Consider the following 23419-nt stretch of genomic DNA (forward strand, 5'->3'; position numbering starts at 1 on the left):
CTGAGTGGCCTAGTTTGCAGTGTCCCGTTTAACGTCTCCCGACGTCCTGTGTGTTTGTTTTAACTCCGGCTCAACAACGTTCAAACACCATCGCACAACTTGTGGGAACGCGCGTCGCTTCTTCAGCTAAAACACTATTAAAAGACGTTGAAACGACGCGTAGTTCAGTTAACGACTATTATAAATTTTTTTGTGTCCCTTAAAACTATTTAGTTTTCTTAAAAAGCGTTGTTTGCCGTCTCAATATTAAGTTCCTAAAATCAAGCGCACTGGTTCTGATGGCGAGGAGCCAGTAGAACAATCAAGATAGTTCCCACCCGTCATGCTAGCGCGGTGGGAGCGGTTCGAGGAAAAACAAAGAAACGAGAATATGTGACTGTATATCACGTAACGATCTAATTAACTCATTACACCGATTAATCATATGCTGTTGGGCTTCATTGAATACCTTTTTTCGGATTTAGGAGAGTTTAGGAGTCCACGCTACGTGGTTTAAGCGAAAACGGAAGTGCCCTTAGGGGAACGCTCTCGCCTCGCTTGTAGACGTTTGTACAGCTGTTTCACGTTGCTAATATTCTGCGCAAGATGTTATCCACGATTAGTTACATGCGAGGCAGTGATGCAAACAAGCTCGCTGGAAGATAAAGACATTATTGTGTAGCTGTCTTGTGGCTAAAAAAAAAACCCAAACAAGCCCCCCCTGTCTCTCTTCGCTCGCTATGCGGAGACTTGACGACACCGAAGCCGTCCGCATAGGTCGTGTATAGCGGATATTTTATGGAAGGTGGGTCGAGGGAGAGGTTGTGAGGCTGGGGAGTCGGGACATCGGCTGAGCTGGGCAGAGGAGCGTTAGCAAGCTAGCTTTTCGTGACAGCCACGGTCATAACGGAACAATTAGTTCCCCGCACCGCAGCCCGTCGGTTCAGTCATCATGGCCACGAATGGTAACAATTTAACGCCCGGGATGGGAGATATCATCCAGCTAAACGTCGGCGGGACGAGGTAAGCTTCGTCAACAGGACAACTCGACAGATGATGGTCATCATTTGGGAAATTTGAGCTCTGGCTACGTACGTGTATGATGATATCTACATGGCCAAGCAGCCATGGATGTAGCTGAAGTACACACAACACTCAAGGTTTTGTAGATTCATCTTTATTTCTTTTTCTTTTTTTTACACACTTTCTCCCACTCTCTCTCTCTCCCACGCACACACTCTGGGGATTTCTTGATAAAATAAACTGAACACACTGTACCATGAATGGGCTGCCTCTTGGTCAGCAAATCATCCAGCCACCATTTTCATGCTCAGGAGTGCACTGACCCTACATGTCCCCACAGTGTCAGTAACACATGTGCTGTTGTGTCTTTATATGCTGCAGGTTCAGCACCTCCAGACAGACTCTGATGTGGATCCCAGACTCTTTCTTCTCAAGGTTGGTATGATGTTCTCTGCTCTAGGCTCTTTTATATTTAACAAAAATCCAGGTGATGAATTGGAGATACCTGGATTGTCCCACTTCATCTCTTGCATGGTCAACTAATGAGAAGTCGCATATGAATGCTTTTCAGGTTGCATTGTGTGATGTTGGTATTACTGTGTCATCTAGCAGATTATTCAAATATCCATTCTGGTCAATTGAGGTATAAGCAGCATACCTGCAGTGTTAGAGTATGCATTATAAAGACTTTTTAATGCATTGATGGAACTGAATGTGTCTGCGTGCACACAGTGTAATATTGATACACTTAAAGGCTCTTAAACCAGCCTAACAAAGGCACTTTGATGGTAATTTTAACTTCTGTAGATTCCCCATGAGATACGGCTAATTAAATTGTACTACTATTACTACAGCATGAAGGGTTTGTACCAACCAGAAACGGGTCATCTCACTCAATGAGCGTGCTACGGGGCAGTCGCAACTGAGTGAAACAAAATTCGTACTGCATAATTAATGTTAAGTAGGGATGTTCCATTAACTTGTGTTCGTCTCGCTTCTTAGTGGTGCCATTCTGGTGGTGGAAAATGTCAGGGGATTACAGTTACAGTAGGGGATTACAGTTACAGTCCCCTATCAGTGGAATCAGAATCAGAAAAATATGGGAAGTCAAGTCAGCTGTGAAACTTTTATACATGTTTTGTTTATTGTTTGTTGTTTATAGAGAGGCTTAAGTCTGATCTTACACTCATCCAATGTTCAGAATTAGTTAGCACTGTGACGGCCATCTCTTGTTTTAAGTCTTTTGGTGATGTGGAAAACAACTGTAGCGACATATGGATGTTTTATCATACCTGGGTGCGTGATTTTAGTTTGTTATTTAGGCGTGAAAGGAGGAAATCCCTGTGAAAGTGAAACAGCTGATTTGGGCTGGGCAAATACCACAGTTGTAACAAACTCAAATACCGGACTGAGCTCATGGTTTGACAACAGCTGTCTGAATAGTGTTAAATGCCTGTCAGACTGTCTGCCAGTGCACCTGTCTGCCTGCCTGCTTGTCTGTCAGTCTCTCTGCCCCCAGCTGTCTGCAGTATGCAGTCAATATTAAGTCATTTATCATACATCTATGAAACACATGCTGATGCTGCACTAATCTGTAGAGAGTCAGAGTCAACAGGTAGGAGTATTTGCTGCTGTGCGAATAATAAGTGTAATTCAGGTGGTGGAAACACTGCTGGTAAGTGGAAATGGAGAAGTGCTTAGGTTAACTGCCCTCTCTCTCCCTCCCTCCCTCCCTCTGTGTTTCAGTTTGCTGAGTGGAAGGATATCCACTCTTCGGGATGAAACTGGAGCTGTGAGTAGCTTTTGTTGCTTCTTATGTGAAAATGAGTGCAGAATCTGCAGGCTGCATCTGAGAGTTCTCTTAACGCTTCCAGCGATGGGACATGACATTTATCCTGATATGATGCAGGTCACTAAAATATGACTCATGACCCTAAAATGACACGAACATACTTTAAATATGACATTACATCATATGAGACCATATTAGACACATTAGAGTGGTTCTTCCCCTACCGTCATTGTTTCATCATTCAGTTTAATCCACCTGCCTATTGTTAGGCGATGCCCTGTTTTGTGCAGGGCTACGACTATTATTTCATGTCAACAGTTACTTTGTTTCTTTTTTACCGTTCCTCTCACTGCACAATGTGTTGTTTTTATGTGTGTGTTTTTTTCCAACAACTTGAATAATAACTGATCACATTTCTTTTAACAGTTGATTAAACCCTACATCTGCATCATAACATTTCGTCCCTCCACTTGCAGATATTTATTGATAGAGATCCGACAGCTTTTGCACCGATCTTGAATTTCCTGCGAACCAAAGAGTTGGACCTTCGGTAAGAACTAGTGACACCATTCAGAAATGAACCCCTGATTGTTTATTTTATCAGTACATGATGTCATGTTGTAACTAGAATACCTGTACTACTTTTTTTCCCTCTGTAGGGGTGTCAACATCAGCATCCTGCGACATGAAGCAGAGTTTTATGGGATAACTCCTCTAGGTGTGTTGCTGTACAGAGGTTTTGGAGGAAATGGAAGAGGCAGTTATGATATGAACACAAATAATGACATGTATAAACATAATGGAAACCTCTTAATGCACCTGCTCTATATCAATTTTGTCCTGCAGCCACATCACAAGATTTGTCCACAGTCAGTACATATATCACAGAGTGCTGTATACCAGCAGTGAATGTGTGTTTTTTGAGTAAACTGTTCAAACAGCTTTAGTACAGTTGAAGTGTTGTCCTGTAATGTCAAGTGTTGTTTTGGCTTCAAACACTTGAGTGAGGTCAGGACCTTCTTACCGCTAGTTCCATGTGCTCTAGTGTTGTTTTACTTCCTGTTTCAGTGTTTGTAACTTCCCTGCATTGTCTGTGTAGTTGAATGGGAAAGTTACCTTTTGTGAGAGCTGATCACCTGCTAAAAATCATAATGTGCACAGCAATGCAAAGTACAGTGGCCTGCCTTAATCTAATATGTCATGTGTAATTTCTCATTACATTTGTAAAACTGACTAAAGAAATCACAAAATGAAAAAAACTCTATAGGAAAGGATGATTTATTCCAATTTACATGAATGAAAAAAATATTAGTATCAGTTAGCTTCTGATAATATAATCATCCATGTCATTTTACTGAGTGTTAAATTTTTTAGGTTTTACAGCAGCTAAATATTGCTAAAGTGTTACCCTGGTCTTCATGGGCTCACCGCTGATTTTACGTTTGTGTGCAGTACGGCGCCTGCTTCTGTGTGAGGAACTGGACCGCTCGTCATGCGGTAGTGTTCTCTTCCATGGTTACCTGCCGCCCCCAGGTAGAGACATGAAACTGAAAATAAAGTAAACAAATGATCGTGACTGGAAACAGCAGATTGAACTTGTACTTCATAAACAGTTTTAGGCAGGAAATTATCTTTTTCGAAGTCACAGAATATATATAAAAAAAATACACATCTAAAGAAATGTCTATTAAGTAACCCCAGCATATCTTTCCCTGACAGCCATCCCTGCCCGAAAGTCAAATCCTGCCTCAGCAGCCTCCGGCTCCTCCTCTGATGAGCGACCGGGTCCAAGCGGAGCAGAGGGCTTCACCCGAGTTGGTCCTCCTCCTCACCCATCCCTCACTGGCCCACCTGGAACAGATGACAACCATAAACTTGGTGAGTAACCCAGAGAGGCCTCATAGAGTGTGTCCATGTTTAAAAAAGATAAACAGTGGTGATCATCCATAGTTAATATGCTAATAGCTGTTGTGAGCTGGTGCAAGAAACCCACCTCAGAGTAGTCTTCATCTTAGCAGAAAAAAGCCAGCAGCAAATGTAGACTTGACTCTTACTTTGACAGTGAACCTGCTGCTCTGTCTGCCTTCTGCCTGCAGGAAAACTGCTTAGTTAGATTAGAGTCTGTGTTTGTGTATGTTTCTACATGTTCATATGTGTGTCAAATCTAGATATGTGTGTCAGTGGGAGAGTTGAGTATATGTGCTGTTTATGCTTATTCACATCTGTGTGTGCATGTTTCTGTGAGCGTGCATGAATGCTGGAGCTAATGTGACCTGACACATCCTTTTAGTGCGCTGACTGAGGGTAGCCTAGTTTCACGGCCTGCTCTCTGTTGAGGATGACATCAGAGAATATAGTGAACAAAGAGTGTATGTGTCCGGTTGAGGAGAAGCATTTGCTTGTCTGTGTGTAATATCATACATCGATTTTAAATAAAAACCTATGATCCCTGCCTCGTTCTATGCCCTGAAATTTCTTTTTGACATTTTCATTTTAATCAGCGATTCAGATAATGATAAATAATGAAAATTAAAAACATGGTGTATATTCAGTCTGATTATCAGGCTATAAAAGCAGTGTGTTTTGTTTTTGGTGTGTGTGTGTGTGTGTGTGTGTGCAGGTCCTGTGGTTGACCCCAGGAAGGTGCTGATTATAGCAGGACATCACAACTGGATTGTAGCAGCTTATGCACATTTTGTCATCTGCTACAGGTAACACTGCCTTCACATTTCTCATCCACTCACTCTATAGTTCTTCAGGGGGAGACATTAAATTATTAATGAAGGTGGAGTCGTTATCTGTTGTGTCTCACATTTCTCATGTAATGCCCTTTGATCGTTGTCTGTACCTGTACAGTAGCTCTCATTTTTGGTTTTGTACCTGTTCAGTCGAAATAATTAACTTTTACTATCACAAGCAGACAAACTGAGCACAATGTATTATTTGGCTTAATAACAATGAGGTAAAATCTCTCAGTTGTTACAACATTGTTATATATTGTGGATATTTAAACATGTAATCTCTATGTGGAATTGATTCAGTACAAATGTATGCAAATGTTTGCTACTTATTTCCTGTGTGTGATCTCACTACAGGATAAAGGAATCTTCTGGATGGCAGCAGGTGTTTTCCTCCCCCTACCTTGACTGGACCATTGAACGCATCGCGCTTAACGCCAAGGTTGTCGGCGGCCCGCATGGAGACAAGGACAAGATGGTGGCTGCCGCCTCGGAGAGCAGTATCATCCTCTGGAGCATCCAAGATGGAGGCAGTGGCAATGAGATCGGTAAACAGAGGGTCACACATCGGGGTCCCTGCTGAACCTACTGGATTTTGAGAGTTGTGAACATGTTACGGTGAATAAAAATTGAGCGATGGAAAGTGTTAAAAAGAAAATATAATTTCACATCAGTCGGAACTCTCAAAATGTTGTCTGACCACACTGGATTCAAACACAGTGAGATTGAAAAGAACCTTGTGCCTTGAAATGTTTAATTGTTTTTGCACATGCTGACTACCATGCTGATATGTGACCCCTTTGACTTCCTTCCTGTCTGTGACTCAGCCTTCACTCTTCTATCTTTCCACACCACTTTAGGTGTATTCAGTCTTGGTGTACCCGTGGACGATCTCTTCTTCATTGGAAACCAGCTGGTGGCTACAAGTCATACAGGGAAGGTTGGCGTGTGGAATGCCGTCACACAGCATTGGCAGGTAGGAGGGCGTGAGTGTGGTTCTCCCTCCTAATTTATATCTATGGGGCATCAGTCAATAGATAATTGTGTTCTGTGTGCCTGTAGTTTGTTGAATTACAGTTCGTATGTGTGTTTTTCAAATAAGAGACGACATGAAACAGCACTTTACTGATTGTGACTGTTGTGTGTGTATGTGTTAGGTTCAAGATGTCGTTCCTATCACCAGTTGTGACACAGCAGGATCCTTTCTGCTACTGGGCTGCAACAATGGCTCTATCTACTACATAGGTACACACACGCTAATACACATGTAAAAAACAGAGACTTATCTTCTGTCTAACACAATGTCAGGGAAGATGAATGAAAGTACTTGGTTTGGCAAAAGGCCAGCTGTTTAGATGTTCAGAGATATCTCTGTGACAACTTTGCGTGATTATAGATTATACAATGTTTATAAAAGCGGATTAGAGAATTAGTAGTATTACTAAAGGATTCTGAGTCAGTAAGAGGATTGGATATTGGATCAGGATCTTCTAAAAACTTTGTCAAACTTTTTCTTCTTTTCAGACATGCAGAAGTTTCCTCTGAGGATGAAGGATAATGATCTTCTAGTGACGGAGCTTTATCACGATCCTTCAAATGATGCTATCACTGCACTGTCTGTCTACCTCACACCAAAAACCAGTAAGTAGACCTTTCTTACCCTCAATTGTTGTTTTAAAAATAAACATTAAAAAATATATTCCTGCATATCTATTTTCCCATTTTTTCACCCCCTCAGTTTTACCTCCTGTGATATAAACCTGCAGTTTTGGTTATAGTCACTGACCTGACATTAAACTGTTCTGTTGTCTCTCTGCTGTCAGGTGTGAGTGGGAACTGGATAGAGATAGCATACGGGACGAGCAGCGGCGCGGTGAGAGTGATTGTGCAACATCCGGAGACGGTGGGATCAGGCCCTCAGCTCTTTCAGACGTTCACTGTGCACAGGAGCCCGGTGACGAAGATCATGCTGTCAGAGAAACATCTGGTATCAGGTGAGGAGAGTGTGACAGGTAGGCGGGTGAGCGCTATCATCTCTCGTTCATGGCGTTCCTGTGATTGAAATCTTGTGTGGCCGTTTGCGTTTTTTTCTGTGTGTGTCAGTGTGCGCGGACAACAACCACGTCCGGACATGGACGGTGACACGATTCAGAGGAATGATCTCCACCCAGCCAGGCTCCACCCCGCTGGCCTCCTTCAAGATACTGTCCCTGGAGGAGACGGAAAGTCATGGGAGCTACTGCTCTGGGAATGATATAGGTGAGAGAGTTAAGATCAGAAGATATCGATTAACACGAGGGAAGAATAGAGTCATTTATGAGGAGGAAGAGGAGAATCTTATCTGTGTATTCAGATTTAGTAGATAGCAGCTACACTATGAGCAAAACATCAAGTGGCCACATGAATGAATCTGTCACATATCTTTAACTGTAACTTGATAAAAGAGTTGGCCATAAACGGGCAGAAAAAGTTGACTGAATGTGTTTTCTGCTCTCAGGTCCATTTGGAGAGCGAGACGATCAGCAGGTTTTCATACAGAAAGTGATTCCCATCACCAACAAACTATTTGTGAGGCTCTCATCTACTGGAAAGAGGTAAAATATTCTTTATCTGTCTTTTCTCTCTTACCTCTATTACCTATACCTAAGCTGCTTCATCTCACTGAATTTCTTCTTCTTGACGGTGGTGTTTGTCTTTGCTCACACGCTGCATGGTAACATCTGACTTTGTGGGCGTGCGTGCCTGTTTCGTCAGGATCTGTGAAGTGCAGTCAGTGGACGGGACCACCATCTCTTGCTTCATGGTACGAGAGTGTGAGGGTTCGAGTCGCATGGGGTCGCGTCCTCGACGCTATCTGTTCACTGGCCACGGCAACGGCAGCATCCAGATGTGGGACCTGACCACTGCAATGGATACGGCTAATAAAGGAGAGGAGAGGAAGAGAGATGGTGAGGAAGTCGAGAGATACAGGGTGGGGAAGAGGGAATGTTCTCGTACCTACTGTACGAGAAAAATTCAGGATAGACTTTTGTTTTGGTGGAGTACTGTGTTGGGTCCTGAATCTTCTCTTCTGTTCGATAGATGTAGGTGGGCCGACGGAGGAGGAGCTGCTGCAGCTGTTGGATCAGTGCGACCTGAGCACCTCCCGCTGTGCTACACCAAATATAAGCCCCGCCCCCTCCGTTCTGCACCACACACGCCTTAGAGAGTCCTGCTCGAGGTTAGAAAGACACAAACACCACGTTAAAGACGGACACACAAACAACACAAGGAACCAGTCGACTACAACTGACAACTGTCACTACAGACACATCTGTACAAATGTTTCATTAATATGGAGACCTGTTTGTTTTAATACCAAACAATAATTGCTAACCTGTCTCACTCTCACTTGTCTTCCAGTCTGCAGTTACAGGCCCCGGAGCCCATTCCTGAGACCCAGGCAACTTATGGAGCCGTACGACCCTACAGAGAGAGCCCCCTGCTGGCCCGAGCTCGACGAACTGAGTCTTTCCACAGTTACCGGTAAAATAACATTTACCTCACTGGATCCCATATTACAGACACGGCTTTCCCATACATGTCAGGCTCAACTTGATAGGATTTGGCTTGGCATGTCAGCCGAGTGCAGCAGGTTTTTGCATCTCCACAACACGGCTACCTGCTTTAAGGTGTGTCTCTAACTATTGTTTAACTTAACACCTAAGTAGTGTTGAAAGGAGCAGCTGTAAACTCCTCCTCCCCGCAGTATTATTCAAGAACCGCTGTAAATAAAGCTCTGATAATTTGGGGATGAACATGTTCCATTTCCTATAAATCCTCCACAGTATAATCCCCTTTTTTCCATTTAAAGCTTTTTTTAAGCAGCAAAAGCTGGAAATGTTGGAAATGTTTTAGTTTTTTTCTAGCAGTAACTTCTCTTGAACGTGACTCCCAAAATAGGTGAAAGCGAACACGATGACAAAGTAAAATGAAGTTGATGTCTGAACAGCTCGTTTATTTATCCATCCACCTGTAGCTGACTCCATCCCTCTGTCTTTCTGTAGAGACTTCCAGAACTTCAGCTTGAGTCGAGGTGTCCTGGACAGCACGGGTCAGACGTCCACGCAGGGCTCCGGCCAGGCCCCTGACGCCCGCCGTTCGCTCTGCGACTTTGGGCCCGACGACAGTGAGAGAAGAGCCTCGGCGATGGAGTTCTGGGCTTGCCGAACAGCCAGTTCAAGCTCTGCTTCAAATATCGGAGCCCTGACGACCGCCGTTGTTTGTGGGGGGAAGGCAGATGCCGGTCCAGAGTCTCCACGGCAACCACCTGACAGCCCGATTCCCGGAGGTGACGTTAGGCGAAAGGTGCACCCACAACCAGAGGAGGGGGACAGTGTGGGATCACCAGGTGAAGGGGGGAAGGCGGAGGGTGGTGTGAGAAAAAGGGGGGTACTAGAAGGAGGCTTCCTGGGGAGGAAGAGGGCCCCCCCTGTCCCGCACCTCTCCTCCGTCCCCTCTGGATCTGAGGGTGGAGGCAGCGACTCGTCTTCCAACGCCTCCCCCTCCCCAACCAAACTGACTTCCTCCACCTCACCACGACACAGGAAGCTGGCCCCCGAGCTGTCCAATCAGGACAGCAGCCTGTGACAGCACAATGTGCCCGCCAGCCTTTTTTCTTTTGATCCTAATCAGAGCAGTTATCTCGTGGAGGCTTCCTGTGCTGTAGGTGCATGTGGGAGATGATGCCTGGATATCAGAGCAGAGGAGGAATGTGGCTTCAGCTCCAGGAAACCACTTCAACTGCTTCTGTTTCACCCTAACTATGTTTGTCATGATGTAACTGGATAAAGGAGCTTCTTTTGGGACTCCACACAAGACACTCCCATGTTTTGATGAGTCTGTCTCAGGATGAGTCTCCTCTGCTCAGTTCGCTTGCTATGCTGAAATCTGATGTGAAGCAGCAGTCAAAACATCCCGCCAACCGGGCCGGAATGCATTTTGCTTTTGATATATATTTTTTTTCACAGATTTCAAATTCTACCATACCTGGAAACCTGGCTGGGTACAACTGCTAGATGCTAATGCACTCCTGCTATCTTCCAGGTTGTCTTAACAGATGATGAGGGTGATGAGGTCAGCAATTTCAGGCACAAATCTGATAGCAACATGTCTGCTCAGTTAGTCCCGGAGAACTGCTGGATTTGGTTTTATCTGCCTGTGTCGGTTTTGTTAACTCGAAATCCTGACAAACACAGAAACCAAAGGAACATGTGACGTCTCTTTGGCCAGATATTGTCAAGAATGATGGTTGAAGCAGCGTGTGGCCACTGATGTGTAGATTGAATCTGAAGGCAGAAAAGCACAGCACAGCACAGTACTAGTCATACATAAGGTGCTTTATCTTTAACAAAGGCACAGCTTGTACTTTTATCAGATATTCAACATATTTCTATTGGCTTGTAGTCCTGTAGGAATGACTTTGTTCCGAACTGGGCCTAAATTATTCAAGCATACACTCTTGAATATCTGCCTTTGAATAAAACCCTAATGTGAAATTTAGCAAAGTTGAGAACTTCCGCTAAGCTTTTTCATCATCAGAAAACTCACAAAAATATGAAATTTACAATTACATAAGAGGACAAAAAGGGGGCAAATCCTCACGTTTGGGAAGCTGAAACCAGCCCCTTTCAAATACAGAACGCATGATGACGTCAAGTCTCTCTGACAGTATGTGCAATCTGTCATTCAGTGACTTTTTACTTCAACTTACCTGACACATTTAAGCCTAAGGACAATCTTGGCAGCTACTTGAACACTAATGCTGCAGCCAGAGACACAACGTTGTTGAAGCAATGACAGTAACAGTCAACAAGTCATTTTGCAGCTCCAGTGTGTCTGTTGTGTAACAGCTGAAAGACAACTATGCAACAGTGGATCTAAGATGCAGAACAGCAGAACTAACACAGCTAACCAGTCTTCAGGGTTACTTAATGTTGGTACACGGTGGTGTCACAGGCCAGCTGCATTATTGAGTGATACTAACAGTAGCATTAGAGCCTCCCTGCTCCTCATCAAACATTTTGACAGGAAAAAGTGCAGGAGGAACACATTTTGTTAGTCATGGCTCAGTTCCATCAAATGTCCCAGTTCGCCATGACAGCGAGCCAACGTGCCAGGATCAGTTACACCTGTGCTTTTCCTCCTGCGACAGGTCAAACGTTCGCTGTGAGAAGTGATAAAACACATTGGTGGCACACAGCTGGAATCCTCCGGTTTGAAGGGTTTTATTTGGAGATGATCCGTTTAAAAGATGGCGTTCATATACGATGACAGGAAAGTAACATTTGCTACATTTATACAGGAATCTTTTTTTAGTTAAAAGTCCGGTGTATAGGATTTAGTAGCAAAACCTCTCGTCACGGGCTCTCCTCTTGAGCCCGTGTTTAGTTTGTCCGTTCTGGGCTTCTGTAGACAAATGGCAGACTTTGGAATGAGGATGCACTACCTCTGTAGATATACAGACTTGTTCGAAGGTGACAAAAACATGATAATTAGTTTCAGATGATTATACCAGAATGAAAAAACATTATTATGAATATTATATTTTATTGTTTTTCTGCCAGGCCTTGAAAATCCTACACACTGGACCTTTAATGCTTTGTGGTATATAGAGTATGGGGCCTTGTCCTCGACGTCTAAACAGAGTGAAATCATTTCATTTTGTGTCCAGACAGGTAGAAAAACAGCGGTGCCTGCGCAAGATCACACTAATTATTATTTATATTTTATTTTTTTACAATATCACAATATAACTACACTCAACTGAACAGTCAAAAGGACCTACACTACATCACTTTACTCCCTCAGAAAACAGAATTTAACGTGTCTTGCTTTGTTTCGGATGACTGTTGCAGTGCCTTATTTAACGCGTCCGACGGTTATCAGCCTGTCTGTGTGTTTTAAACTGAAAAGGATTTTGACCAAAGGCTTGTGAAGAGACTGAGCTCATTGTGGAGCCACAAAAAACGGACCTGTCCACTCCCAGCTTCGGCTGGAATCGCCTCGCGATAGATTTACAGCAGGCCAAATTAGATTTCATGAGTGGTCACTTGAATTGATAGGCATTACATATTAAATTGTAAATTGTAAATAATCTTGACGTAGATTAAAACTGGAAAGCCCATCGTTCTTCGCCAAACCAGGGGAAGTTTTATGTGTAGCTTGTTCTTTGTAGTTTGAGGTGAACCAACTCACGCATACAACAGTAAAATATGACAGTATGCTCTGAAGGAAACAAAAGCAATGCACCTTGTTTGTGACGGGCTGAAAGTCAGATGGCAGTGACCTTAATTAGTTTTACGATCGTGTGAGCTAAACTTTTGCCGTTTGAATCCCTGTGAGATTTCCAATAACTGTTGGTTAAGTTAAAGAAACCCGACCAGCTCTTGATCCACGGTACTTTTTTTTTATGACCATGACGGGGACAACTGTAAAGAAAAAAAAGGTGAAAAGAAGTCGAAAGACTGTCCTGAAATCTGAATTATGATTTGCCAAATCCTGAAGCTATGTAACCTCTTTCTACATACTTTTTATTAGCACATCATAGCTTATTAGCTTATCATATCAACATTAAAAAAATGAACTGTGTGATCCCTGCCTGTACAAAGATGTACATTTTGATACGCTAATTATCTGTACGGAAAGTAGACCCTCATAATCAAAACAAAGTCCTAACATGGATGCATTGAAGTGTGTGATGTGTGTTGATACTTACACTGTTGTTCTTTACATATTGTTGGTAATCATATAATGCCTCTACGTTGATATTACCATGCTATCGGACCTAACTGCATTTGCACTTGCACTATTAAGACTAATATTAAAGGTAACTTGCTAGTGTTTATTTTATATATATATATATATATATATATATATATATATATATATATATATATATATATATATATATATATATATATATATATATATATATAAAACATAAAGTTTAAAGTGTATTTCTGCACATATCTGTTTGTCTGTCCTGACCTGTCCCTCAGTTCCTCTCTGGCTATGTTTACATTATATTACAGCCAGATGCTAGCGAGCTAAAAGGAAATACATATCTGTTTGTTCAAGCTGCCCTGTGCATCGTTGTTTTACATTGTGTATGTTTGAAATTGCTGCATTACATTGTTATATTATTTACAGTACTGAACCACGATCATGAGTGTTCATGCAATTTAAACTGTGCTGTGTTTACTAAAAGCTCTCAGAACTGGATGTGTTTCCTTATTTGAACTTTCACAAGACTAAGAAGTTGAAGGTGCAATATGTAACATGTTTGCTGAAAACATTAAAAAAAAAGTACATTTTCTACAGAATGTGACAAAATAACGGCTTTAACATTATGACATCTCTGTATTATGTTGCAGAGATATCTACCGCTGTTAGCATGCTAACCAGCTAAACCAGGCCCGCCCCACTCCAAAGCTCCTGTGCTAGTGGTACAAACAACCCTTCTCCTGGTGCTTGGAGCAGCCAGTCTGGACCGCTAGCTGTGTGGCTATTTGAGCTAAGAAGCTAACGGCAACTTCAGCTACCAGCAGCTAGCGGTTAGCAGTGATTCACTACCCTCTTTGTTCTGAGCATGAATTCAACAGGTTGCTAACTTTTCCACATTGCACCTTTAATCAGCTGCGACCAATAAAGCTGTTGTCACTTTTCCATTTCAGTGTAGTTAATCTGAAGAAAAGAGCAAATATTTAGTTTCTTTCAGATGATCCTTCCAATCTGTCAGACCTCAAAGCTGAAAGTTGAAAACACTCAAAAATGACCTGAAATTATCAACAGAATGTGTGTTTGTAGAGATATCTTGTGCTAGCAGTGTAAACACAAACACTGCCCTGGTTCTCCAGACTTACAGTCTGGACTGCTTGCTGCGTGGCTAATTGAATGTTTCTTTAGTTATATGCATGTCTTTTGTCAATTGAGAGGTGGCACATTTGTTTTTTTTGTTTTTTTGTTTTGTTTTTTTTTTTTACATATTGCACCTTTAACTATATTAGGTAGTCATATTTTAAAACATTGTATAGAGCAACGTGACATTTTTCCAGGACCATCAACTTCATTTCCAGGCAAATGTCATCAAAGTAACTGAAACCATATTGCATTATTCGGATCTGAGATGATTTTAATTGGTAAAAAATTATGTGTATGGGATGACAACAACTTTAACAAGATGACTTAAATTCGTAGTGAAAGCCGTTTAAATTCTGACCTTAACAAGTGGACTGAAGAGGAAATTGTGCTGAAACAAACGCTGCCAGTCACTGCTGAGTTGTTAGCACTTGGCCTGTGTGGATAACCTGCCAAAGTGCGCATTTTTTGTTTAGTTTGAGCCTCAGAGAGGTGTGTGTGTGTGTATGTGTGTGTGTGTGTCTCCCCAGCGCTTTCATTTCACTAACCTTCCCGTTCAGACAGTCCCCTCTCTGAGACGCCGTCTGTCGTCATCGTGATTTATGAGTTTAATAAAACCCTCTGTGTGTGTGTGCGTGTTAGAGTGTGTGTGTGTGTGTGTGTGTGTGTGTGTGTGTGTGTAGCTCAGGGCCATACTGTCCCTTACAATCACTCCACAAGCTCTTTCACAACCTCTCCCTCCCTCCGTGGCTGACAATAGCTGTGAATGTGGCTGTGAATGTTTTAGAAGTGCCCTTGTCAGACTGGTGTCCTTGAGCGAGGGCACGCTTGTTACTGCCAGTTTGTTAATTTCAAACTTGCCTTGATGTTCCCTTAAGGGACGCAGGAGCAAAACTAAATTACTGCTGCATAGTTTTGATGGAGATACCGGCCCCTGTGTATGTTTGTGTGTGTGTGTGTGTGTGTGTGTGTGTGTGTGTGTGTGTGTGTGTGTGTGTGTGTGACTATGGGTGGTAGCTCCGTACAGCTGATGGCACATCTGTGTTTAACTAACTCAGCAGAAAAGAATCTAATGAAACAGCGTTTTGTCTTCAACTTGAGCCTTTTGGCTTTAACAGGAAAGTGTCCAGTGACATCAGTATATCTCAGTTGTGTCCACACACACACACAAACATGCATATAATTTTGCTCTCAGAATTGTATTTCCACGGGTTTAAATGTATATTTAAACTGAGGCACAATATTAACCTCATCATTGAACAACTACTCTTGTATCACCAGTAGTTTTTGTCCGTCGTCACTGTAATGCTTTTGTGTCCTCATGCTTTGATATAACATCAAACATGAACTTGGTACATTGGTGTGTCTTTAATTATGAGCTAGTGCGTTAAAATACTGACATCTCCTCTCTTTTCAATGAAGTAAAACATTATCAAACTGCGACAAGCCGTCTTTAATTTGTTGCTCACAGGAGCGCTGCCTGATAAGCAAATGTTGCACACAAAACAAATTATCCTTGTCATAAAACTTCACATTACATTTTTGAGATATCCTACATAGATACTAGATAGATATTTTTCTAGTATTATATTAGATCCGTCTTTTATTTTGAGAGCATCAGGAAGTCAAATCAACACAGGATTTTTTAGGCCTTTTCACTCTGCACTTAGACCAAGGCTAACCTTTTAAGCCCAGGCTACAGGAGATGTTAGCAGCAGCCTAAGAGAGCGTTCACACTGGCACAATCCTGGCACATCTAAAGTGGGCTAACCCCGACTTTACCCTGGGGCATGCTGGCCCTGCTCCAGAGCAGTGTTAGCCTGATGTAGTGAGGCTAAAGGGGGGCAAGTGTTAACCAGGGTTAAAATAAACATCATGCTAGAAAGTAAACATTAGTCAGACGTTTGAAGGGAAATGTGACATGGGGATAGTAGAAGGACAGTGTGGATTATAAAGCCTCAGGCTCAGGTTCACCCTCGTTAAGTTATTTCAGGGCTGACTCCCTAAAGTCACTTATTTGTAAACTGTCTGCAACTTATTCGCTGATGTTTCATATAAACTTCAAGTGAAGAAAAAAGTAAAAACACAACTACAAAAGAATATTTTCTTGACCATTGGCCATTATTTATAATTTCCCAAAAAAACACAAACAATGATCGATAAATCATCTATAAATAAGACTTTTCTTTAGACAACAATCATAAATAATACTGCCAGTGTAAAAAAAGAAAAAGAAAATACATTTTTTACACAAAAACCATCAACATTACACAGAAATTCCACATCTTGGTTTTGATAAATACCGTTTCTAAAATATTTAGCTTCTAAAAATTAAAAGCCCAGTCTGCAGAATCAAATATAAAACAGTTTTCACTCCTGCTGTAACACTGAAACAGACAATTACGTGGATTTATTTTCATTATTACCGAGACATTCAGCTATGTTACTGTTAATTTGATCTTGTCTGGTTCATTCTAAATCTAAATTGCAGTAAACCATAACTGATAACAAAAAAAAAATCTCAGATTGGGCTTTCAAGTTACATCACAACAATCAGACGGCACATCTGTGATTCCCAGCCACATTTAACACGTAAAAAAAAAACAGTTGGCATTTTTTGTCATTGAACTAACACCAAGGCCATGTGTCTCAATACAACCAGGAAATGTGCTGCTGATAATGTTCAAGCTTACTAGGCACAAACACTTGATGAAGCAAAAGAGGCAGCAGCTGAAACATTGGACATGAATTGTTTTCCAGACGAGCGAGAGGCAAACCTGCGAAACTACCAACAGTTGGCAAGCGGAGACAGTGAATCACAAAAACACCCAGAACATTCAGTCGGTCTGCTGAGAGTAATTTAAAGACTGCTGTGACTCTTAATCTGAGCACAGTAGACATATAATATAATGTGTAATCACAATCCAGATGTGGGCACACTGAAGCTATGGAGCCAATATACTGCAGTTTTATAACTCACAACCTACACGATCACAGCTGACTGGGTCCATATCTGAACTTTAGTCATGGATGTTGGAGACCTCGACTCAGGTTAGGATCATTAGTCCCTACAGGGGTAAAAACACCTGTTTTAATGTAGTTCAAGATGAATGCTGCAGTAAAACAAACGTTGTCATTCTCTTCACATTCAGACTTTGGGTCCGGCTTTCTTTTACAACTTTGAACGTAACATCATTAAAACAACACAGCAATACTTTTACACATTTGTTCATCTGTGGTAAATACGTTTTCACAACAGATGAGCAATATTACAGGATTATCTTAATAATTATCCACACTGACCATTCCTGTTGGACCAGGGGTGGCCAAGGTCTAGAGTTCAATGGTGGGCAAACACATGTTGTGTTTTTATGATGCCAAAATGAGACTAAGATCCCAAGTTCCCTTAACTGACTGACTTTCTGCACAAAATGTCACTCAGATTATGAAAAATTATAAATAATCATGGATCCTTTTAAGAGCATTTTAACTCACAAAAATTTAAATGGTAGAAACCAATTTACATTATATTTTTTTCCACACAAACATCCAAACAGGGGGTCGACTTTGGCTCCAGGGCCCCACTTTGGGCAGCCCTGTGTGAGGACAGGACAAGGAATAAATGTTTAACTGTCTTGGCTTAAAACTTGGTCTGAATCGAGATTGTGATACCTGATTAGACGTAGGGATCTTAAAGATGAGTGTCAGTGAACATGGTGTGCTCCTTTTTTCCAGAACTCAAGGCCTTGATGGCGTCCACAAACTCATCTTCCTCCACGTACTGAAAGAGAAGACAAGACATTACAGTGAGTCCGTCTGACACACTCACTCGTACCTGTGTTGTTCCCCAGTTGTCTTCAGTTCTTTGTTTAAATGTTATTCTGTCTCTACTTTGTTCCTCTGGGGAACATTTTGACAGAATATCTTTGACGGAAGAGACACTGAGGCTGTTTAACTCCCCTGAGTTTACAACTATTAACACAATCTGATGATGTCACGTAAAATGAGCTCTAAGCCTCAGACCCTTCTTAATGACAGCTTGACCTCAGAGGAAACACACCTTCATAGTGTGTTGTCAGTACTGTAATTACTGTAATGTACTTTAATTGCAATTTTAAAATACTGATATAACACAAGCCTGTTCCCGTCCTCACCAGTCCAGAATCTTGTCCCAGCGGATTGTCCCAGCTTCCTTCCTCCATCATCAGTGACTTCCTGTCAATCAGCTGACTGATGCTGCGGTGCAGGGAATGCTGGGAGTAGGCCTGACTGAGGTCTGTCTGGCTGGGAACCCGCAGGACAGACATGGGGCTGAACCGCGAGCTAGTTCCAACTATCTTTGTATCTGTCAGACCCTGAAAACACATTTGTTAGTCAGGTGGATCATTATAAGACGGCACCAGCCCTCAACATGTTTGAATCCATTTATTATAAACCATATGTACATTATATCACTGCTGACCATGTTTCAGTGTTTGCTATAGTCTTAAATCTGAGCTGCATCACATTAACAACCTTCAGAGAGAAAAAAAAAAAAATCAAATCATCGCTGTGTTTGATTAGACTACTTCAGAATGACCTGCAGAATTATTTTCATATGATCATAAGGAAGTTAACATATGATGTTTCAAAGATCAAATGTATCCTTTGTTTGGCCTGGATATTATTGTTACATATCAACTAAATCTAGGCAGCATGGAGGTTAACACTTTATTGCTTCTATTGGCTCAGAGCAGGAAAATGTATATTTGTAAAAGGAAATAACAACACTTGGAAATGACAGTAAGAGTAATAATACTGGTTAAGATGATGTACACACACTGCAATACACTGCAAAATGTTAAACTCTCATATGTCATAATATCAATGATCAACAGGGGGCACTACTCAGCTAAGATTGGCTGCTTGGATCATACAGGAGAGAGGCTGAGTAACATCTCTTGAAACAGTTTTTGTCTGTATTTTTTTTTTTTTCAATCTTTTTTAATTCTTTACATTTTTTGCAAGAATTAACAAAAACACAAAGACAAGCCAATCCTACCTGAGCCATAAAACAGAGTACAATATTAGGATAAAGTACAACAGAGTTTTCATTGGCAGATATCTGAACTCTGACCTTGTGGTTGTCCCCATAAAAAAAAAAAAAAAGTAGAACATATACAAAGTCAGCACTGTATTTAGGGACAAAGAGACTGTACTACATGTCTTACCATGAAAAACCCAAGTAATCCAGCCACCGTAATATAATAATTAACACACAGACACACAAAACATGCATACACAAACGAAACACACATGCGTAGAGAGGCACCCACACAAGTTCACAATCCCCTACCTCAGTGTACACAGTGTAGCTTTTAAGTATAACGTTGCTGATCTCAACACAGTCTGCTACAGTGTCAAACTGCAGGGGGACAATAAAATAAACATTTAGGGGGTTTGACAGTAAATATAGAAAGAAAAGTCTTACTGTGGGACGATCAGGGAGGAGCACAGAGCTGGAGTGATGTTTAGAGCACAACTCAGGACAGGACCTCTGAGAGAGAGAAAGAGAGAGAGAGAGAGGAAAGGATGGAGAAAGTAGTATTGGAGGGAGGGGAATGAGTTAAGGAAAAAAAGAAAAATTGAGCAAGAAGGATTGATGGAGAATGAAAAAGAGGAAAAGAGAAAATTAAATGACATTTGAAAATAATGTTTGAAAAAAAATTAATAAGAAGAGTAGTAAAACAAAATAAAAAACAGAAATTAAAGAACAATCAGTGTTTGAGTGAGAGTGTTTTTGGTAGATATTGGTATTGAGTGACTTGAGAGATAAAGAGGATGATCTCTACTGAGAGCAAACACACACATACCAGTTGTAGTGTTTCCATTTCTAAATGCATGAAAACCATCGTTCTCATTCTCATTTACAGTAGTGAAATAGATAATAAACAGGACCTACAACTACATAGAGATGAACAATTTAGCTCGCATTGCAGTTTCATTTCTAGAAGAACATGGCACAAATCAAAGTAAAAAATATATCAACACATTATGCAACTCATTGTTTGTAAGAGATTTAAAGGACTGATTGATTTACGAGCATGTAATATTAGTGGGTGGCACTATTCCTATTGAACCAGTTCTTCACTGGTAACAGCCGCAGAACAGCTTTCTAGTGACAGTTGTTGTTTCAGCCCCCTCTGGTGGAACAAATATTAAGACACAGCTGATCTAGAAAAGACAGGTTTTTTTCTAAAATGTTTTCAATCTGCTGAAAAAAGAGTTTTGATTCAGTCACCTGGTGACAACAAATCAAACAACATGGTTGTGAAACTGTCTTGTTTGTCCCTTTGTGTTACATCCCCTCCTCTGCTTCCTAACTATTCAGCTTTACTTAGACTTCTACTTCTTTATAAACCGAACCACTTCTCCCTGCCACTCTCTGTTGCTGTCTCTCTCTCTCTCTCTCTGTGCTCTCCCTGTTAACCATCTTGTAAGTCTCTCTTATCGCTGCTTGCCCCTCTGATCATCTCACCATGTACGTCTCTCCTCCAGCCTTCCTGGTCTTCTGTAGCATGACCAGCGGAGGGCGCTCTCTGGCTGATGGATTTTTCCTCAGGGCTCTGAGAAAATTAGATAAAACAATCACACCCTTTTCCACTTCTTCTTATTCACTCAAAATGGTCTGCTTTCAAGTTGTGCTTTCAACCTTTCACATGCTGCAAGTTAACATCTGAATACCTCTGCAGCACTAGACCCAGCAGTAAGGCCAGCAGAAACAGACCCAGCAGGGTCAACAACAAGATGAACCACAGCTCAGAGTAAACTGGTGCAGCCGACATGCTCACGCCCTGTTTATCACTGTCTTCAGGTTCAGGAGGAGCTGCAGGGAAAGAGACAGACAGAGACACAGAGAGAGAGAGAGAGAGAGAGAGAGAGAGAGAGAGAGAGAGAGAGAGAGAGAGGAAGAGAGAGAGAGAGAGAGGAAGAGAGAGAGAGAGAGAGAGAGAGAGAGGAAGAGAGAGAGAGAGAGAGAGAGAGAATGAGGATTGAAGGATGATTGAGGATGAATCACAGAATATTCAGATTCAGGTTTGATTTTAAATTAGGATTGATTCTCGTAGTGTGTGTGTGTGTGTGTGTGTATGTGTGTGTGTGTAGGTTACCTAGGCCGGTGGCAGGACTATATCTGATGGTGGGAGTACTGGCACTGCCGCTGTTTGTGGTGCAAGTCACCTGAAAAGACAGAGCTGAGAAGAAAATATTTTACATTAAAATTAAATGAGATTATTCTGTAAGATTGACGGTGCATCATCAGACTTCTAGCCAACTGTAAGACTGCTCACATACATAAATTAAATCAGATTGGTTGAGATGCATTTGTAAATACGAACAAAGATGTTTGCTTACGGAAAGTTAAGAGAGAAAACACACTTCTGGGCTTTTAATCTGAAGGAAACTACTTTATACATTCTACTTAACCTCTACTACTGTAAACTCCTAATTCTCTAAAATATTCTTATCAGATCAGCAGTTTCAAATTTGCAGACTAAACTTAAACAGAAACTTAAATATGATATAGGTTCATGATATAAGTAGCTTACTGTCCTTTTTTGTTATATGGTCCATATAGCAGTCAGCTAAATTAATTAAAACAATATTTTATTTTTTTAATTGTATTTTCTTCAGCAGCAGTCGAAGACCTTACTAAATATGTTTTAAATACACTACTTGCAAAAGTGTTTATTTTCTAATTGCAGCTGCTCTATTTTTTAGAAGTAGACATTCCTCTTAAGAAGTTACCACCTTGCACAAATGTGTAAGTGTGTGTGTGTGTACGTGTGTGTTTTGTGTGTGTGTGTGCTCTCACTTTTCTGGGAGGTGCGTGGAACATAGAGATAGCTGTAGAAGCCAGTATAGACCCTCAGCTGGCTCTCAGTCACACTGAACTCCTTCAGATAGCCGTTGAGGGCGAAGGACCCCGCCCAGTCCAGCCAGATAACCGTCAGGTTACTGTCCACTGAGAAAGGAGACACATACTGGGGGGCTGGAGGGAGGGACGGAGGGATGGAGACAGAGAGGAGGGGTTGTGTTTCATGTTTTTTATAACTGCATAGCTGGGAGGGTTGAGGAAGTGGTGATGACTTACCTTCGCTGAGTGTGGTCACATTCGTCCAGTTGGAGGCAGTGCTGCCCATGTTGTTGAAGCAGGCAGCTCTCAGCTGATAGGTGGAGTACGGTTGGAGACCTGCACAGATTGGTTCAGTTATTTATTTAGACAGAACATAAAACACAAGGACAGAAAAATGGAAAACACATATGCAAGTACATCTCCAACTTTTCTCTCTTAGTGCATCTTAATCATTTTTACTGACAAATCTAATACAGTCCTTTACATGGTGGTCGGTCTTAATAGAGCTCCTGCTTTTGTATTATTAATGAGTCATTCATTATTAATAATTCTCAACTTGTTTTAATTGTGGTCATTGTTCATCTTTCTTACTTTATCCGCTCTTCCTCCTAGTGATATTTCAGCGATGCCATTTTGCACAGTGTTTTGCTACTGAAAATATCTCGACTTGACATAGACTGACCTGTCACATTGTGGCTCCGCCTTTTGCCAAAGAAGCAGATTTCTAATGGTCCTTCAACGCAAGGGAGGGGTACAGGCTGGAGGGGCTGCGGGCAAGGTGATCTGATATGTAGCTCGCAGCTGGAAACAGAAAGAGAGCGAGTAAGTGGGAGAGATTATGATACTTGTATCTGTTCATGCAGTCTGTCAGCGTCAGTAGTGTGCCAACAGTTTCACCTGTTTTTTTTTCTACTCACCTCTCAATCACTCCATTAGGCGCCCGAGGCTCGTCCCATTCCAGCTGAACAGAGCGGGAGGTCAGGGTGACGGGGCGAGGAGGAGGCTGTTCGGCTGGAGGGGCGGCCAGGGTGTGGAGCTCCCTCTGTGGGCCCTGACTACAGCACTGCCAAATGTTCAAAACAGAGATTAGTACCT

At 41.7% G+C, this 23419-nt stretch overlaps 2 protein-coding genes across 2 annotated transcripts in view; one reads left to right on the plus strand and one right to left on the minus strand.

The window, feature by feature from the left end:
- Positions 1 to 395: 395 nt before the first annotated feature.
- On the plus strand, positions 396 to 10785 carry kctd3 (potassium channel tetramerization domain containing 3). The gene is made up of 19 exons (XM_037095003.1): positions 396 to 1002; positions 1384 to 1437; positions 2749 to 2794; positions 3271 to 3344; positions 3454 to 3512; positions 4247 to 4327; positions 4514 to 4672; positions 5415 to 5505; positions 5890 to 6080; positions 6393 to 6508; positions 6690 to 6777; positions 7057 to 7173; positions 7356 to 7526; positions 7636 to 7791; positions 8030 to 8126; positions 8287 to 8480; positions 8614 to 8752; positions 8935 to 9057; positions 9579 to 10785. Exons 1-19 carry the CDS (start codon positions 932 to 934, stop codon positions 10159 to 10161), a joined length of 2610 nt encoding a protein of 869 aa, XP_036950898.1. The 5' UTR covers positions 396 to 931; the 3' UTR covers positions 10162 to 10785.
- A 5745-nt stretch (positions 10786 to 16530) lies between these two features.
- ush2a (Usher syndrome 2A (autosomal recessive, mild)) overlaps positions 16531 to 23419 on the minus strand; it is a 186788-nt gene continuing 179899 nt past the window's right edge. The window contains exons 83-93 of the mRNA XM_037096057.1: positions 23242 to 23387; positions 23007 to 23125; positions 22562 to 22660; positions 22283 to 22459; positions 21579 to 21662; positions 21154 to 21295; positions 20948 to 21035; positions 19766 to 19834; positions 18585 to 18785; positions 18103 to 18211; positions 16531 to 17498 (exon numbers count right to left, since the gene is read on the minus strand). Of these exons, the coding sequence (XP_036951952.1) occupies positions 18122 to 18211; positions 18585 to 18785; positions 19766 to 19834; positions 20948 to 21035; positions 21154 to 21295; positions 21579 to 21662; positions 22283 to 22459; positions 22562 to 22660; positions 23007 to 23125; positions 23242 to 23387 (1215 nt within the window). The 3' untranslated portion in view covers positions 16531 to 17498; positions 18103 to 18121. The remainder of the gene's footprint in view (positions 17499 to 18102; positions 18212 to 18584; positions 18786 to 19765; positions 19835 to 20947; positions 21036 to 21153; positions 21296 to 21578; positions 21663 to 22282; positions 22460 to 22561; positions 22661 to 23006; positions 23126 to 23241; positions 23388 to 23419) is intronic.

This window comes from Acanthopagrus latus, chromosome 4 (genome assembly GCF_904848185.1).
Source record: "Acanthopagrus latus isolate v.2019 chromosome 4, fAcaLat1.1, whole genome shotgun sequence".
Lineage (NCBI taxonomy): Eukaryota > Metazoa > Chordata > Actinopteri > Spariformes > Sparidae > Acanthopagrus > Acanthopagrus latus.

What these genes read in the sequence shown, in the direction of transcription:
- kctd3 (XM_037095003.1), top strand. Translation starts at nt 932, where the DNA reads ATGGCCACGAATGGTAACAATTTAACGCCCGGGATGGGAGATATCATC. An exon ending in CTAAACGTCGGCGGGACGAG is followed by an intron (nt 1,003 to 1,383) that starts GTAAGCTTCGTC and finishes TATATGCTGCAG; the next exon opens with GTTCAGCACCTCCAGACAGA. An exon ending in AGATGACAACCATAAACTTG is followed by an intron (nt 4,673 to 5,414) that starts GTGAGTAACCCA and finishes GTGTGTGTGCAG; the next exon opens with GTCCTGTGGTTGACCCCAGG.